At 31.9% G+C, this 12,757-nt stretch overlaps 1 protein-coding gene and 1 long non-coding RNA gene across 2 annotated transcripts; one reads left to right on the top strand and one right to left on the bottom strand.

Moving 5' to 3' along the window:
- Positions 1-1,022: 1,022 nt before the first annotated feature.
- Positions 1,023-2,251, bottom strand: LOC129308605 (uncharacterized). The gene is made up of 2 exons (XR_008592646.1): positions 1,776-2,251; positions 1,023-1,397 (listed from the first exon to the last, which is right to left on the bottom strand). It is a non-coding gene; the product is annotated as an uncharacterized LOC129308605 (long non-coding RNA).
- Positions 2,252-5,718: 3,467 nt separating this feature from the next.
- LOC129288512 (uncharacterized) lies at positions 5,719-12,489 on the top strand. The gene is made up of 4 exons (XM_054925131.1): positions 5,719-6,070; positions 6,390-6,472; positions 12,064-12,119; positions 12,220-12,489. The coding sequence occupies exons 1-4, from the start codon at positions 5,788-5,790 to the stop codon at positions 12,296-12,298; spliced, it is 501 nt and encodes a 166-aa protein (XP_054781106.1). The 5' UTR covers positions 5,719-5,787; the 3' UTR covers positions 12,299-12,489.
- The last annotated feature ends 268 nt before the right edge of the window (positions 12,490-12,757 follow it).

Genomic DNA, 12,757 nt, shown 5'->3' with positions numbered 1-12,757 from the left:
CCCATGTAGATCTCTACTCAAGATTTGTCAACTTTACTAATATCGTCATTGAATAGATTCAGCCTAAAATCCCTAATCCTGTTATCAATTTGAATCTCCCAATCCACCATAGGTTTTTGACCCTATCGTCACTTCTAAAATTGATCCATCCCCTTATCTCAGAGTCTGGAGGCACATAGCAAATATCATTAGCCTCTATATGAGTTATGCATTGAAGGTCCTCGGTTGTCTTAATGCCTTCAAAATCACGCCCCTTGGAGTCACATGCTTAATCCTAATAGTAAGTGTGTCTCTATTGTTTTGATCTACCAAAGCTCTAAATTGCCACTATGAAACACAAACACAGACCCAAACCCACTCACCTGACACCACCCATACCTTAATCGAACCCTTGTTTAAACTAGGCTTGTGTCGGGAGGAAGATGTTGTCAATGGCATCACTTTGCCTGGCAGAGGACCCTCCAAATATGAGGGAAGGGTTGAATCCCTAGCAAAGCGTTTTCTATAACAAGAGCGATTCTCGAGCACATTAAAGAGGCAAGAGATCTAGAGTGAGAATGAAAGGGCAAAGGGAAAGCGGGGATAAAAAAGAAGTCAAAGAGAGAGAGAGGAAAAACCTATTTCTTTTTGTTTTTTTTAAATGTTAAGTGTTTGCCGCATAGCAAGTAAAGTTAAACAAAAGATCAACCTTGACAATAAAGCAAAATTACATCCTTTTTAAAAATTCTAAGAAAATTACTCCAACTAAAAGATAAGAATACTTAATGATCTTTTTAGAAAACTTTTGAGTCATTTTTGTTTCTTAACCTTTTTCCTATTAAAATTTTATAACTTTACTTGTTCATTTTTTTTTAAAAAATAAAACTTCTTACTAGCCCCATCCTTTAAACCAAACATATTATGAACAAAGAAGGACTTTTAAAAAATGTTATATATTACCAACAAAAGTGAGCATATCTTTAATTAAAATTAGATTAAAGTATAAATTTATCTTTAAAATTTTCACACAAGAACACTCGATATCTTCAAATTTTTTTACACAATTTTACCCTAATATTTTTCAATTTGATACAACCTCACCTTGCTATTAGGGTTTGCCTGTGTTGACTATTATTTTGACCTTAACTTTTCATGTTGGCAGCCATATGGCATATTTTAATAATTAAAAATTAAAAAAATAATAAGAGAATCTGAACTCAACCCTTCTCCTCCCTCATCGATGAAGACCGTTCTTCTTCCTTTTGCTAGTGAAACCTCCCTCATCTTCATTCTCATTGCCAATGAAACCTCCCTCATTTACAGATTAAAAATTCCAGACCCACAACCACAATCAACATTATCCAGCAAAAGAATATTTAGCTCCCAAAGAAGATGAAGCTTCGACGAAATAGACAAACCTAGCAAAATCAAAGAATGCAAGGCATCAGAACAATGAAAGAAGATCAACCAAAAAATGATTAAAAACAATCAAAGAACACAAGGCATTAGAACAATCAAAACAAGAACCCAGTTCGAAGAGCAGATGAAGGAGAAGGCAAAGAAGATGAGGAAGGTGATTGGTTCGATTGGAGAAGAGAAGAGGAAGCAGAAGGCGGAGAAGACAAGGATAAAACACAGATCGAACAAGCAAGAATCAATCAAGAATAAAACCCAAAACAAGAAAGCAGGACAAAAACAATCTTCAAACGCAACCTAGAATTTGTCCCAAAAATCTGATTCAGAATCAAACTCAAAATCAAACGCAATCTTCAAATGCAACCAAGAATCAAACTCACCCAAAATTTGTCCCAAAAATCTGATTCCGAAAACCTCATGTCCTCCATAAGTTTGCCTCGCATTTAGTTGTTTGCCATAGCCATGACTCTTCCTTTCACCTTTCAGAAAGTCAAAAGAAAGAAGGAAATCAAAACCTTCGATCGAACCCAGAAACCCAGACCCCCAACAAGGTCGCTCGCCAAGACAAAGGCAAATGGTTCACGATGAAAGAAGAAGAATGAAGGTCGCCGTTTCCCGTTTGTCAAGTGGTGAAGATGGTCGTTGCTGATAAAGAAGGGAGAAGGAGCTGCTGAACCAAGGGAGAGAAGGAAGACAAGAAGGGTTTTCTATTCTGAGTGCGAGACCGACATGAGAGAGTGAAAGTGAGAGATGGAGCCGGAGAGATAAGAGAGAGACTTGATCAGTTGAGGGTGATAGTTCACGACGGGATTTGGGTCTGGTGGATCGAGATGAAAGGGAGAGAGGTTACACATGGAAGCTAATGTGGCAAGCCATCAAAGCACTTAACGATCATAATTTTAACTTAATGGTCAACACAATCAAACTTTAATGAGTGGGTGAGACACTGAATTCAAAAATGTTAGGAAAAAAGTGTTTCAAAAAAAAATTTGAGAATATTAGACGCATTTATATAAAAATTTTAAAAATAAATTTATACCTTAATCTATTAAAATTGAAGGCCCCAAAAAAATGTATCATAGCAATGTTTAAAGAATTGAATTAGACACCGTATTAAAAATGACAATGAGTTATGATTCTTGTGACTTAATCAACTAGACTGAACAAGTAATATAATAATTAAATAAAAAAGATATTTATATACAAATATATAAATAAAGTACTAAAAATATAATGTTATTCTCAATTCAAAGTTGTTTAGCCAAAAAATATTAAGTTTCAATTTCCTCACTTTTTCCATATGTATATTTTTTATTTATCTCATTTCTCTTCTTAAAGTAAATAAGTTTTCCAATTAGAAGGAAGTTGACATTAACATTTCTAAATTGAATAAAATTTTTTTTAGTAAAATATGAGTAAGAAACAAAAAAGCTCCATGTAATCTAACCATTCTGAGTTTTAAGATTGTCAAAACTGCTTAGTTCAAAGTGATTTAAAACAATCAATTTTTAAAATGGGTTAATAAGTCAAACAAAGTTGATTTTATATTCGGGTGATAGTTCAACTTGTTCAACTGTTCGGGTTGATCTAGATGTTTAAACATTGCATCTTGAGGCATGAAAAAATCAAGTAAACTTTTTTTTTTTGTATATTACTCATAGATATCCTCCTATTAAAACAATTTCATTAGCAAGAACTTGGTTTTTTTAATTAGTGCTGTGTAAAAGTTTAAAAATCTTGTCCAATTTGATCTAACCCAAAAAAACTCTATCCTGTCTAGTTTTGTAAAAAAAAAAAAAAAGACTCGAAAGACTAAAAAGACTAACAAGATCAAACTTCATCTTCAAGTTGTATTTGATAAAGGATTTAACTTTTAAATAACTTAATTTATTTATCAAGCTATAAATGCATAAACTCGCACTCTAGTTATTGAGTTGTTAACTTCATCCAATTATCTTCTCCATCCTTTCACTCAAAGTTTTGAATCTCCTGTTGCAAACTAGACACTTCCCATTCCCATTAGTATCCGTAAAGAATGAAGCAAAAAGCAGTAGTTATTGGCAAGTAATCGAGAAGCAGTTGTAATTTGTGTATTGTTAGGACAGTATATGATTAATTTATAAGATAAGATTTTTAGAATTTTAGTTCTTGAATTTTGATCTTGATCTTGTTTTGAGCATTCTTGATCTTTAAATCTTTTTAAAGATCTTCTTTTCCTCCCACTCTTATTGCATCCTTTTTCTTGCATTTATCATGCTAAGTAGTCTAACAAGTAACAACTGACACATAATAAAGCACTGATATTAAAAAAAAAAAAACAATGAATGTATGTATTCAATACAATATATGTATAATAGTTTATGATACGTATTTCATATTCTAGCATTTTTATTATAATTTTTTAATAAAATTTTTATATATTGCTTAAAAATTTAAAAAAGTTTAATATTTTAATTGATTGTTACAAATATCACCATAGAGAGATCATATCCTAACATCCCCTTCAAGAGAAAGGGAGCTTTGAAACCGCGTAAAGATTTGAGAAAAGATAAATGGATGAACTCAACAACTCAATAACTAGAATGAGGCATATGTATTTATAAATTGACAAGTGCAAAGTTCTATTATAATATATTCTTCTAAGAACGTAGCTACTTTTTATTCATTATTTTTTTATAATATTTTTTTAATCTCCATAGACTACAATTCAATCGTGTTGTTGCACATACTGTGCACGACATGTTAATATTGATATTAAATAAAAAAGCCAGTATTTTAAATTTTTGTAACATAGATATGTATATGTATATGAAAGAAAAAATATGCTATTAATTATTCTTTCATTTAGAAATACTTCCTCCATCTTGATTTATATGTAATTTTAAAGGTGATTTAATGTTTTAAAATATAAGTTAATTTAATAAAAATAAGTTTTCATTAAATATATCTTTTCAACACTGCCTTCTCCACCTTAGTGCTCCTTTCATCTCAAATTATAAAACACACTTATTGGTTGGTTGATATCTTAAAATATAAAACATTTTAATAAAAATAAAATTTTATTAATTATACTTATTTTAATATATTAACTTTCCCTCTTTATTATGTGTTTTTTCATTATTTAATATTTCACAAAATATGATATATTAAATGAAATTTATTTTTTAAAATTTATATTTATATTTTTTAAAAATGTATACTTAAAATTATAAAGTATATTTAATAAGTTTTATTGACATACGTAATTTCATTTTAAGTGTTTTATAAATTGGTATTGAGTGTATATTTTATCTCTTAGGTTATTAAATGAATGATTTTTAGAAATTTATATTTTTATTTTGAAAAATAGAACTATAAACTGTAAAATATATTTAATGAGTTTTATTATTATATATAATTTTATTTAAAATTATCTTATAAATTAGGATGAAGGTGTATAAAACATTTTTAATTAAATTATAATCTATAATAAGTTAATGAATTATCTTTAAATTGATATCATATTTTTGTCTTTATGTAATAGGATGTCTTCTTTAAATATGAATGTTGGACTGATTTATTTATTAAAAATATTTTTCAAAAATTTTTAATTTCATGATGAAGAAGCTAAAAATATTTTCATATTTGAAAAAATTAATAAGAAGTTTGACACAAGTATTTCAGTTGTCTTAAAGTCTCATAAAATATATAAATTACTATCAAGTTCTAAATTTTGTGTAACTATAACTCGGAAAAGGATAATGATAATTTGATATTAAACTCATATTTAAATTATTATTATTTTTTACCAAGTTGTAATTGCATTGAATTTAAGAATTAAAAGTATTTTATGTATTTTATTAAATTTTTTTGATAATTAAAATCTTTTAGAAAGGTCTTTTTTTTTACCTGAATTTTAGAAGGGACTTTGGAGTGCTTTTCATTAAATATTTTTAAATATTTAGTCTAAAAAATATTTTATATTTTTAAATATTATGTAGATATTTATTTAATTAGGAAGAAAGACAAAAAAAAAGAGAAAAAAGAATGAGAGGAACCCCTCTCCTAGGCACGAGGGAAATGGGTTCATTTCTCTTCTCTCTCTCTTTTCTTACTTTTTTCAATTCTGACTATTAATTTAATTTTATTTAATGAATTTATTTTAAATATAAATTTAATAAATAATGAAGATTGAGAAAAGTAAGGAGAATGAGAGAAAAAAGAGAGAGAGAGACAGAGAGAGAGATCCCTCTCCCAGGCACGAGGGAAAAAAGTTCTTTCCCTTCCTCTCCTTTTCCTTTCTTTTCTCAATTTTCATTATTGATTTGATTTTATTTAATAAATTTATTTTAATTATAAATTTAATGAAAGGTGGAGATTGGAAAAAGGAGGGAAAATGAGAAAAAAGAAAGGATGGAACCCAGAAAAATCGACAGAATAGCAATACTGCGAGTCGAAGAGAAGGGAAGAGAAGAGAACGCGCATCCATCCCCACTTGGCATTTGCAGAGGAAAGTTCTGGGAAATGGCGTTGCAGTGGATGATTCTGTCGTACGTCGTGGCAGCGGAGGCCGCCGTCGCCATTCTTCTCACTCTGCCCGCACCCAAGCTCTTGAAAAAACGTTTGGTTTCCCTGGTTTCCCTCATCTTACAACCTGCTCTCTTCATCGTCCCCTTTGCTGGCTTCCAGCTTCTCGGTATTCTCTCCGATTTGCTGCTTCTCTTATTTCTTTTATGGATTTATTTCTTAATTCGGTCCATAAAGACTCGGAAATGCCATTGGTTTCTGTTTTTCTGCGAAGGCGATTGGATATGATTGCAATTATTTTCAGCTTAGGGTTTCCGGATGACAAGTGAGGAAATTGAGTCTAATTACATTAGGCCGCTGAAGATGGATTTTCCTCGCTTCCTCTCTCTTTGCGTGTTACCTGTGCTCAAGTATCTCACATTCTAGTGAGATCCATGCATGTAATCGTGGCTTTTGGTTTTCCTAAGTATGGATTTGTCATATTTCAGATTTATACTGGAAGAATGAGCATCGGTTGATGTGCACTTCTGAGATTTGTACTGCTGCGGAGCGAGACCGATACGAGAAATCTGTAAGTACCTTGTGTAGCTTGCTTAGGTTCTTATGCTTCGTCATTTGCTCGTGACGTCGGCGTTCTGTTGGATAACTCATTGTTCTTCTTAGCAACGAATTTAACTTGTGCTCCTTCAATGCACGTAATTACGGATGGTTTTAAACTTGCGATGCTGGCATAGCACATTTACCGTCGTTTGTAAAGTAGCTGTTCCCCTATTAAAATGTTGGTTGATGACGATGTTTTAGGATGCTATGTGTCCAGTTTTCGCAAGTTGCTAGTCTCTATATGAGAACAACCATCGCTTCTTGGCCTTATGCCCTTTCATTGTCTGTCAGTAGCGTTGTAGCAAAAGAAATTGGAGGTATAAAGTGTTTAAATGAGTGGCAGAGTGTTTGCTGTGTCCTTGGCTTGAAAGACCTTTAAACGCATTCATTGTTGCAAAATAACTGCATGAAGCCCCAAACTAAGGCTATGGAAACTTTCATTTACGTTTCAGATGTTGCTTCCCGTTAGTTTTCTTAAAGGCTGCATTCTATATTTACCTTATTACAATGATATCTATTATTATCACTTCTTATCACGTCATGCACGGCCTCCCGGCCCTTGTTATGTTCTTAGATTATTCAATTTTAAGTCTTCTTGGATTGGATAATTACTCTATAAGTGTATTGCACTGCCAGTAGTATACAATATTCTCTCATCCTTGTTTTGCTGCTTTCATGGTTTGGTTTTGCATTTTAAAAGTGAAAAAATGTATGAACCTATGAAACTGAAGATATTTGAGCTCTGGGAAATATGCTTTGATACACAGAACACCAGGCACATTTTTCTACTTGCAATATTTTGACTCATAATTTTTCCTTTAAACTAGAATATTTCCCCGTGCACTGCATGTTAAGAGAACAATTGATTGAAATGAAGTTAAAATTGTTATAGTAAAATGAAAGATAATCATAGAAGAACTTTTGAAATATGCAAAAGATCTTGATTGACAAAATTAAAAGGACTTCCTACTTATATTTATACAACAATGCCCTACCACTACAAAGTGATATAAACTTTATTAGGACATGTTAGTAGATAGATAATGAACAGCTACTAGAATGTCAACATTCTTCTTGTTTGGTCACTGGCGGCAAAGTTTTTTAAGTTTGGATGATTTGTTAGAACACTAGACTTATGAAAAACAAATATTTGTTAGCAAGATTGTAAAGTGATCAATTAGCAATATAATAGTACAATAGGAGTCAGAAAATACACCTACAAAATGTTTGATTTCAGCATACAACAACAACAACAACAAGCATTTATCCTATTAGGTGAGGTCGACTACATGGATTGTAAGATGCCATTGTGCTTCATCATTTACCAAGTTTTTAGGAATATTATTAATTAAGAGATCGCGTTCAATAACTTTCAAGAGTGTTTTCTTAAACCTTCCTCTATACTTCTTAACAGGACTCAAAGTTATATGTTTCGCTCTTCTCACTTATGCCTCCCGCGGTCTTCTTTATACATGCCCAAATTATCTCAAATGATTTTTTACCATTTTTTCCTCAATAGGTGCTGCCCTCACTTTTTCGCATACGTGCTCATTTCAAATTTTATCTTTATGTATATGTCTGTACAGTTATCGTAACATTCTCATATCTACTACTCCAACTTTATACTTTTGTTGTCCTGTTAGAACCTAGCATTCACTACTATATAATATAGTTGGTTTGATAGCAGTACGATAAAACTTTTAGTTAAGTTTATTAGGCACCTTATGATCGCAAATAATTCCTTTAGCTTTTCTCCAATTAAACCATCCAACTTGAATCCTTGTGAAATATCCCCATTGATTTCGCTGTCATTTTGAATAATGGATCCGAAATATTTAAATTTTTTCACTTAAGGTATAATTTGATCTCTCAATTTTACTTTCAAATTACTGTTGACTAGTCTCTTACCAAATTTATAATATAAATATTCCGTCTTACTCCTAGTCAGATGGAAACCTTTTGACTCCAATGTCCTCTTCCATAGCTCAAGTTTACAATTAATCTCTTCTCTTGTATTTGCTGTAAGAATTATATCATCCGCGAAGAGCATACATTTGAGAATTTTTCTTTGAATATATTTTGTCAAAACATTTAGGATCAAGTTAAACAGATAAAGACTCAGAGATGATCCCTGATGTAGTCCAATCTTTATAGGAAAGTCCTTTGTTTGACCACTAGACATTCTTATACTAGTTTTTACCCCTTCATACATATCTTGTATGATTTTAATATAAGCAATCCATACTCTTTTCTTTTTTAAGGCTTTCCAAAGTATTTCTCTTGGTATGCAGTCATAAGGTTTTTTCAAATTAATAAAAACTATATATAAATCTTTATCTTTACAACGGTACTTTTTCATTAATTCTCTTAGTAGATAAATAGCCTCTGTAGTCGATCTACCTGACATAAAACCAAACTGATTCTCAGAAATACTTGTCTTCAATCTTAATCTATGCTCAATTAATTTCTCTTACAATTTCATTGTGGAGCTCATGAGTTTAATTCCTCTATAGTTAGTACAATTCTGAATATCCTTTTTATTTTTATAAATAGGAATTAAGGTACTTCTCCTCCATTCGCCAGGCATTTTTTTGGATCGTAAAATCACATTAAATAACTTAGTTAATCATCTCACCCCTCCTTCACCTAAACATTTCCATACTTCAATAGATATACAATCAAGTCTGTTGATTCTACCATTTGTCATTTTCTTAAGAACTTCCTTTACCTCCTTATCACGTATAGAATGACAAATTTTGTTATCTTTCATGGGTTGCTAAATCCTCCAAATTACTAGACGAACCCTCTCCGTCATTGAAAAGTTTGGAAAAGTAAGTCTTCTATCTATTTTTAATTTCATCATGTGTAACTAAAATTCTTCTCTCTTCATCCTTTATACACCTTACCTATTTTAGATCTCTTAATTTTTTTTCTCCATTCTTAGCAATCTTATAAATATTTCGTTTTCCTTCCTTCGTCTCAAGGCTCTTGTAAAGTTCTTTAAAAGCTTTAGAATGAGCTTCACTCACAGCTATCTTAGTTTCCTTCTTAGCCATACGGTACCTCTCTTAATTTTCTTCATTGTTACACAAATGTATGGCTTTAAAACAGTTCTTCTTATATTTGATTTTGTCCTGTACACTATTATTCTACCACCAAGACTCCTTGTCTCTCGGACCAGAATCTTTTGATTTTCCCAAAACTACTTTTGCAACCTCTCTTATCTTTTTAGCCATGTTCTCCCACATGATGTTAGCACTTCCTTGAGATTCTTAAATTCCTTTGTCCAAAAGATTCCGCTTGAAAATATCTTGCTTCTCACCTTTTAATTGCCATCACCTAATCCTTGATACTACTACTTGTTGACGCTTTTGAATTTTACTCATAATACACACATCAAGTACAAGGATCCTATGTTGTGTCGTTATAGCATTCTCAGGAGTCACCTTGCAATTTTTACAGAATTTTCTATTTGTGTTCCTAACCAAAAGAAAATTAATTTGTGACCTTGAGACTCCACTTTTATAAGCGATAAGATGCTCATTTCTTTTCTTGAAACAAGTGTTGGCAATTTTAAAATCATACATCAATGAGAAATCAAGAAGAGTTTGTTCTTCATTATTTAGCTCTCCAAAACCAAAACCACCATACACCCTCACATACTGACCAGCCTCTTTCCCGACATGCCCATTAAAGTTTCTTTCAATAAAAATCTTTTCACTCCGTGATTTGTGTTGAATCAACCCCTCCGAGTTCTCCCAAAATAATTCCTTAACATATTGGAGAAAAATAGGAGGACAGCTGATTCTATATACTCAGAATTCCTTATTTGCAACCCTCACAATGTCATCGTAAAAAAATACAGTCTATGGTATTATTGCTAAAATAGAAATAAAATGGCATCAAGTAAATCTGAGCAAAATTTTCTGAAAGTGGTAGCAATATCATAATGAAAAAGCCACAGTTAATAACAATCTTACTCTGAATCAGTTAACTTGAATTCATGACAGATCATTGTAGATAAGTTAACTTGACATTCTTGTAATGGTCCAAATAATGACATGAAACTTGGTTTCTAATATCCAAAAGCCATTTTTTATGGTTTAAGTATGCTTAATCTTAGCTTACTCTTCATTAGTTTAAAATGTGTTGTGTATTATAATTTTAGATTTATTTAAGTTTGAGATCATCAGAATTTTACACCATATTCTGGACTTTCAATTTGTTCAATTTAGTCCCACGATCTAGTAGCATATATTTTCAAAAGCTTGTAGTAGCTTACTTATGGGTCTTGTAAAGCAAGTGCAAGGTTATAAAAGTAAATTTTTTATGAACATATCGTGGTTGGGAATCAGATTGCACCTTTTTTTAGTTTCCATACAACAATTCGTTCCTTCCTATGATCTCTTGATGAAGTTGATATAATTGAGAAGAGATTCAGTTCCTCTAACTCTCAAATATATGGTGTAATATGTACTTCAGTCGATCAAAACTGACTGTAAATCCATCATTTGTTGAAGTTTTATTTTGTATGCCCGCCAAACTAAAAACTATAATTCTCAAGAACCTTTATCATTTTATGTTTTAGTCTGACTTGGTTGAATACGTTTTCTTCCTTTACTTGAGAAACGAGAGTAGAGAAGGGAGAATATCAAGAGGGAGAACTCAGAACATATTGTAGCCTGAGCTAACTAAATATAGCAAGTCTTATCTTATTAGGTGAGGTCAATTACACGAATTGCACAATACCATTGAGCTAACTAAATATCACCTGTAATTGACAAATTTTAAATGGCAGTTACTGATACATGGGATTTAGAAATAGTAAGGGTAATTAGGGAAATTAGGGGGTAAAAGTGTAGTTTGGGAATATAGTAAATATCTCTATAAATAGGGTCCTAATGATGTAATGCGGGTCTATTGAATAATGTTCTTCTTTTATTCTCTTTTCTCCTTCCGCTTGTAACAGTTACGAAACATTTATGATGATGTTTAATTTAGAAATGATCTTTATGTTTATCTTTAAACTTATGATAGAGGTGTTATAAATGATTTACCAGGCTCTTGGCTTGTATGGTTTTGAATTTGTCTGAGTGTTTGGCCTTCACTGACCATGTTTATTCAACAAGAGGACAATAGGATACAAAATGGCATGATGCCATGAATTGTTTAGTCAGGAATAAATTTGTTAGATTATCATCATGATAACAAAATACCGGAGGACTGAGAATTTGTGAGACATGCACGTCAAGCTATAAAAATATCACTAATCAATTTAGAATGAATTTTTGAATTGCACACTAGTTGTACAGATTATGGCAGGTGAATAATAATATCTAACAGAGAAGGAAATTGTTTTCAAGACGAAAATAAAAATCAACAATAGATTAAAATTTTCCCGTCTTGATTTCGTCTGATTCAGCATCAAACTGAGTGATTGATGCTTGAGCTTCCAGTATTTGAAGAAATGAAAGTTATATCTTTCCTCTTCTTTTTTCTGAACCAACTTACATTATTGATGCTTCTTCTTGTTTTTTTTTTTTTTGGGGTGGGTTAACCTAGCTCTACAAAGCTCAGAGAAACGTCATACTGTGTGCTTCAGCATGTCTTCTATACTGGTAAGCAACAATTTTACAGTAGAGGCTTGTATATGGAATGGACTGGTTCTTGTTATCTTTTGGGATTCTGACTCCAAGGTGTATATGAACGTGGTGGCAGGTCTATCTACCGGATCTGTAAGTATCAGAAGGATGTCCAAAGTCTGGAGGAAGTGGAGAAGAGATACAAGGATCAGTAGCATTCTCGTTGTGCTAATTGAGGACTCGAGTCTCCTGCTATAGTATAGAGAGACTCTACGGATATGAAACCGTAATTCACTAAATCGTCCATAATTTTAAATTTCCAATCATTTTGTGCTGGCTGAACTCATAATTAAACGTTTCACAGATTCTATGTAGTTAAATTATTCTCCCTTTTCTGTTGAGATCATTTACCTTCCCCCCCCCCCCCTTTAAATAGAAGAAACAAGCTCCTGAACAACATTCATTGGAATCTAGATACACGCATCCACGCTAGTATGCTTATTTGCAGATGAATAGTAAAGCTTTGGAAACTGAGCAGGGTGGTCACATAACTTCTAGCTAGCAACGTCTGAGGCAGATAAAACCAAATAGTCTCTTGACGTTTGTTAAGTTATCAAAGAATTGTTCTTCACTCATGACAATTTTTGTTTGAGTTTAGCTGTCTAACGGCCTGT

This window comes from Prosopis cineraria, unplaced genomic scaffold (assembly GCF_029017545.1).
Source record: "Prosopis cineraria cultivar Desert tree isolate PC_DT_omini unplaced genomic scaffold, ASM2901754v1 PC1, whole genome shotgun sequence".
NCBI classification, from domain to species: domain Eukaryota; kingdom Viridiplantae; phylum Streptophyta; class Magnoliopsida; order Fabales; family Fabaceae; genus Prosopis; species Prosopis cineraria.
This window is presented reverse-complemented; position numbering and strand designations above follow the sequence as displayed.

Excerpts from the sequence above, each read along its gene's own strand:
- LOC129288512 (XM_054925131.1), top strand. The coding sequence starts at position 5,788 with ATGGAACCCAGAAAAATCGACAGAATAGCAATACTGCGAGTCGAAGAG. Across the intron at positions 6,473-12,063 it reads GAGACCGATACGAGAAATCT|CTCTACAAAGCTCAGAGAAA; the intron begins GTAAGTACCTTG and ends GGGTTAACCTAG. Across the intron at positions 12,120-12,219 it reads TCAGCATGTCTTCTATACTG|GTCTATCTACCGGATCTGTA; the intron begins GTAAGCAACAAT and ends ACGTGGTGGCAG.